We start from the raw sequence: 5,953 nt of genomic DNA, 5'->3' as shown, positions 1-5,953 counted from the left end.
GATATTAACATTTACATATAGCAGCCGTCTTGACCGCTATTGAATTCCCAAAAAACCGACCCCACAAATTAGAAGTTAGCGCGAACCCAATTAGGTTTCCCGCTTTTAAATAGCTTATTATCTACTTCTGTTCCTATCACTTGCCTTTGTTGGGGTGTATCGCAAGGCCACTATGTGTACATGCTTCTTTTTTCTTTCATGACTGTGGGCTCTATTATTTCACTCCCAAGTCAGGCTTCAACCTAAAATTTTGATGGTTGTAATTGCTCATGATCTCAGGTCAACATTTGTTCGTTTGATGATCCAAATAGCTCATTTGTTGGATGATCCAAAGAGCTTATTCCTATTCACAAAACACTTTATCCATGTTTAGTCTCTTATCAGTGCATTCGTCTTGAATTAGAGACGTGTCTCTTCAATTCTTGTTCATCTAAATTGCGACAACAAGAACTTAACCCATTTTTTCATATGGTAGTATCTTCATCATTCTTTTCTTTTTATTTCTAGGGTTTTCGTTCTTACTCTTTGACAAGGATTTTCAATTTATCCATGTTCTTTGAGGTGCTTACCTAATAGGAAGGGGCATCTAGAGATGTGTGTTTGTTGGGCAAGCTGTTAACGCTGGGGCGTATAGCAAAAGCTTGGATTTCAAATACGCGGATAGAGTAGCGGAAGCAAAAATTAAAGCAAATATATATTTCTTTTTTTTTAAGCAAAAGGGTTGTGGGCTGATACAGGAAAATAAGGATTGGGAATCTATGGCCGAAATAATGTGGCTACGGGTTGCAACTAAACTAAGGGAGTTTTGTGGCTGTTGAGAGAGCTGCAAATAGGGTTGGATGTTAGCTATTCTCAATGTCTAAGTGGTGGCTGGTTTGTACAATCAAACAGTAGATAATATGGGAGGGAAGGGTTGGATCAGATGCTATTAGATGAACAACTAGGATGTGGATGAACAAGGGGCTGTTTGGGTGGCTAATTGAAGATGTTAGGGCTGAAACAGGGAATAAATAAAAGGATAAAGGGGCTGTTGGGTGGTGTAACAAGCTCTTCCCCATGAAAATAATAATAAGGTAGTGTTTCTTTTCTTTCTTTCTTTTTTCTACTATTTCTACACTTGGGGTTCTTTCAAGTTCTTGCATTTGTTGCATCTCTTTTGTTTTTCTGTCTTACCTAAACTTTGAACTTGATGTATGTATGCTTGCCTATGGTGTGTATTCTCTTTGAAATTTGCATTGTATCATTGTATAAAATTTTTGGAGTATGTTTGCCTATAGTGCAGCATGAGGGTTCATATCAGAACCACCAGATAGTGCAAAAAATCCTTGCATTTGTCTTGGACCATGGATGTTTCTTATGATTACAAAAGAGTTATGTGAGTTTGTGTCTATCTTATTATTCCAGTATTCCTCCTTGATTTGCAGTTTATTTATTTATTCTACTTAATTTACAGGTTAGCTGTGGCTCTTATTCTTCATTGTATTCTAGTCGCAACTTGAGTTGTAATGGATATTTGGGTAGTGGGCTCTGGATCATATTATTGAGGTGTTTATTCTTTACTCATGTGTTTTTATCCTTAGTTGCATGTAATGACATTGATGTTCATGGTTTGAGATCATAGGATTGATCAATCATTACCATTTTGTTGCGAAGAGAATCACAATAGTCATGGATAAAAGTTGGATTCAACTTCCAAGGTATGACTTGGTTTTTGTTAATGACTCCAAGGTTTGATTAGTTAGGCATTTATCTTTTCCAAATGTAGCTAAGATGTTTACTCTATTTCTGCACTTTGGATATAATAAGAATGATCCGGTGTCCGAGGAAGGAGTAATTCAGTTCCTTAACTCTGCATTTGCTCATGGAGCTCATGAAGGAAAGATATTCTGCCCGTGTACGAAATGTGGCAACGTTAGAAGGGCTGATAAAGAAGAGGCCATGGAGCATTTGCTATGGAATGGGAAGCTCATGGGCTACACTAGATGGATTTATCATCAGGAAGGGCCGTCTCGTGCTATGAATCCTAATGCTCATCGAGTGCCTGATGATCCGATTATACAAGATGAAATGCATGAAGTGTTACATGATATATACCCAAGGACGAGCCATGATGATGACAATGGGTCGGCAGGTGAGGAGGATGACCCAACAGATGCAAGTACGGACAAACCCGATGCTGATGCGGAGAAGTTTTTCAAATTATTACAAGATGTCGAACACGAATTATACCCAGGAAGCAAGTTCACAAAATTGTCTTTGGTGGTTCGGTTGTTTCACATAAAGTGTCTCAATGGGTGGAGCAACAAATCATTCACCATGTTGCTTGAATTGTTGAAAGAGGCACTTCCTGAGGGTGCTGTATTGCCGGACTCCTTTTATGAAACGAAGAAGATTGTTAGAGATTTGGGCCTCCATTATGATAAAATCGATGCATGCCCTAATGACTGTATGCTATTCTGGAAGGAAGCCTCCAACGAGGAGACGTGCCGCATATGTGGGGCTTCAAAGTGGAAAACAACTGAAGGGCATTTGGAAGATCATGGAACTCATTCATCCTCAAGAGACTCAAAAGTTCCTGCAAAGATTCTCCGTCATTTCCCTTTGAAGCCGAGATTGCAAAGGCTATATATGTCAACTAAAACGACTTCTTTCATGACTTGGCATAATCACAACCGTACCAAAGATGATATATTAAGGCATCCTGCAGACTCTACGGCATGGCAAACTTTAGACTTGGGTTAGCAAGCGACGGATTTAATCCATTTAGGACGATGAGTATTGCTCACAGCACATGGCCCGCTGTGCTCATTCCATATAACTTGGCACGGTGGATGTGCATGAAGCAACCATATATAATGATGTCTTTGCTAATTCCCGGTCCATCTAGTCCAGGAAATGATATTGATGTCTACTTACAACCCTTGGTTGAAGAGTTGAAGGAACTATGGGAGACAGGTTTGCAGACCTATGATGCATCGAAGAAAGAGAATTTTCAAATGCATGCAGCACTTTTGTGGATGATTAGTGACTTTCCTGCATATGCTAACTTGTCGGGATGGAGCACCAAAGGAAAACTTGCATGTCCTTCTTGCAGTAAGGACACATGTTCTCTTCGTTTGAAGCATGGAAGAAAATTTTGTTACATGGGTCACCGACGTTTCTTAGAGGAGAACCACAAATTTAGTTTTGAAAAGTTTGCTTTTGATGGCACTGTAGAAAAGAGGTCAGCTCCGATTCCCCTGTCAGGGACACAAGTATTGCATCAATTGCAAAGTATTAACACAACATTTGGCAAAAAGAAAGATGCCGATCCGAAGAAGAAAAGCACCCGTCGGAAAAAAAGTGGAACTGAGGAGAATACATTGGACCAAGGAAGTTCTAATTCTGCATCTAAGAAAAAAGAGAAGCATCCCAAGGAACACAATTGGAAGAAGAAAAGTATATTTTTCAGTCTGCCGTACTGGGAAACACTCCTACTGCGCCACAACCTAGATGTGATGCATATTGAGAAGAATGTATGTGACAGTGTAATTGGGACATTACTGAATATTGAAGGAAAAACAAAGGACACTGTAAAAGCGCGGCTAGATTTGCAAGAAATGAAACTAAGAAGAACACTTCACCCGATGAATAATGAAAGGAACAAAACATACTTGCCCCCAGCATGTTTCACAATGTCTCTAAAGGAGAAAGAGGTTCTTTGCAACATCCAGAAGGACATCAAAGTTCCAGATGGCTATTCGTCTAATATCTCGCGACGTGTGAATGTTCGAGAGCGCAAGCTTTCCGATTAAAGAGCCATGACTGTCATGTTTTGATGCAGCAACTGCTTCCGTTAGCTGTACGCTCATCATTGCCTAAGAATGTCAGCTCGGTATTGATTGAACTATGTAACTTTTTTCGAGAGTTATGTTCAAAAGTCCTTAATGTAAGTGACCTCCTCCAACTCCAAGATCGGATTGCACTAACACTTTGTCATATGGTAAAGATCTTCCCTCCTGCCTTTTTGATATCATGGTGCACCTACCTATACATTTAGCAGACGAGGCAATGTTGGCTGGACCGGTACAGTACCGATGGATGTACCCCATAGAGAGGTATGCATAGTTCATGAAATTATTTTTCATACTTGAAAATTTATTCGTATTAGTGAAAGTAATGAAAACTTGTTTTCGTTTAGGTAGCTGCTCACATTTAAGTCATATGTGCGCAATAGAAGTCGTCCCGAGGGATCTATTGCAGAGGGGTACCTGGCAGAAGAATGTATGACATTTTGCTCGAGATATTTTGAAGGTGTTGAATCAAAGTTGAATCGACCAGTTAGAAATGATGAGGATATTCCGAGTGAAATAGAAGAAGGATTTGCTATTTTTTCTGTAGCAGGACGCCCTATAGGCAATGCTAAGACATGTGCCTTAGATCAACTCATTGTTGATCAAGCACATCGATATGTTCTCTTCAACTGCCCTGTAGTTGAACCATTTATTGAGTAAGTCAATTAAATTGTCTAACCATTTATTGAGCAAATACGTTAAAGCTCTTTTCTCTAACAAACATTAATTTCTATGCAGAGAACACCTTAAACATATTCGAACGCAGCATCCTCGTGCTAGACCAAGGGTTATAGAAAACATTCACAACAAAAAATTTCCAACTTGGTTCCGCACACATGTAAGTTTGTTATGAACCATACGCAAATCTTCAAGTTTATTTAGCAAAAATGTTGATCTTTGTAATTGAACGATCAAATTCTAAATAGGTTCAAGAGTTGCATCGTTCAAGAAGTGAGCAGCTATCAGAAAAGCTTAGATGGTTAGCCGGAGGTCCATCGACCGTCGTTACGAAATACAAAGGGTTTATTAGTAAAGGTTTCCGCTTTCACACAAAAAGTCGCGAACGGTTAAGAAAAAACACAAAATAGCGGGGTTGTTGTCACTGCAAGTACAAGAAGTTTTTCAAGCTCTGGGATCGGAATCCAATGGCAGGAGATGTTAGTTATTACGGTATTTTGACAGATATCTTGGAACTTAACTATTACGGAAGACTGAAGGCATTACTTTTCAAGTGTGATTGGTTTGATGTTCTAACACCGGACAGGGGAATGAAAATAGATGAGTTCGGTTATACGATTGTAAATATGGCACGACAAATTTATAAAGATGAGCCTTTTGTATTTGCATCTCAAGCTGAGCAGGTATTCTACGTGCAAGATCACCCCAGCAAAAAAGATTGGCACGTGGTTGTGAAGACGAAACCTAGGGACTTGTATGACGTGCGTGGGGAAAATGAGGAAGCATATGTCCAGACCGAGGCAGTGGAAATCCAAAATTTGGAAGACATTGGTAGATGGGAACGGACAAATATAGTTGGGACAATATTTGATGAACCGTTGAAAACCTTGACCAAGAAAATTCAAGATGATGACGAAGAATGTGATAGTGAATCAGATGGTAATGACGAAGATGATACTGACGATGCTAATGTTGACATGGATGATCTAGAGTATGGTCACTACACTCTTAAATCAATTTTATTTATTTGGCAAAATTGTAAATTATTATTTTCAATTGGCTGTTAGTTTCATGAAGGAGCATCCACTAGAATATCTACAATTGGCCCTTTCATGCTTATTATTGTAGCATTTTTTTTTTTCATTTGATGCATTAGCCTTACTAGTAGGTTAGTTTGTTTCTTTGATGCATTAAGCTAGGACTTGTTAAATTATTATTCATACCATCAAAATTTTAAATTATTATTCATTGTTGTTATTTCTATAATTTTGTTCTCTCATTGTTATTTGACCCACTTTTAAATTGTGAAATTGTTATCTTTTTTTACACTAGTTGTATGTTTTTTAATTTAAATACTAATCTCAATTGATAATCTTGTGCAGGTAATTAGAGATGACACGACAAAATCTCTTGAGGCCATCGTCACAGTTACAGGATCAAGA

General features: G+C 38.6%; 1 protein-coding gene across 1 annotated transcript; it reads left to right on the top strand.

Annotated features, from left to right (window-relative positions):
• The first annotated feature begins 1,770 nt into the window (after positions 1 to 1,770).
• LOC143861215 (uncharacterized) lies at positions 1,771 to 2,742 on the top strand. The gene has a single exon (XM_077372151.1). The coding sequence runs from the start codon at positions 1,771 to 1,773 to the stop codon at positions 2,740 to 2,742; it is 972 nt and encodes a 323-aa protein (XP_077228266.1).
• Positions 2,743 to 5,953: the final 3,211 nt, after the last annotated feature.

The sequence above is a fragment of the Tasmannia lanceolata genome, unplaced genomic scaffold (genome assembly GCF_043159265.1).
Source record: "Tasmannia lanceolata isolate RefF3 unplaced genomic scaffold, GAP_Taslan_0.1 ptg000037l, whole genome shotgun sequence".
NCBI classification, from domain to species: Eukaryota; Viridiplantae; Streptophyta; class Magnoliopsida; order Canellales; family Winteraceae; genus Tasmannia; species Tasmannia lanceolata.
Note: the sequence above shows the minus strand (reverse complement) of the source record. Positions and strands in the feature narration are given on the sequence as shown.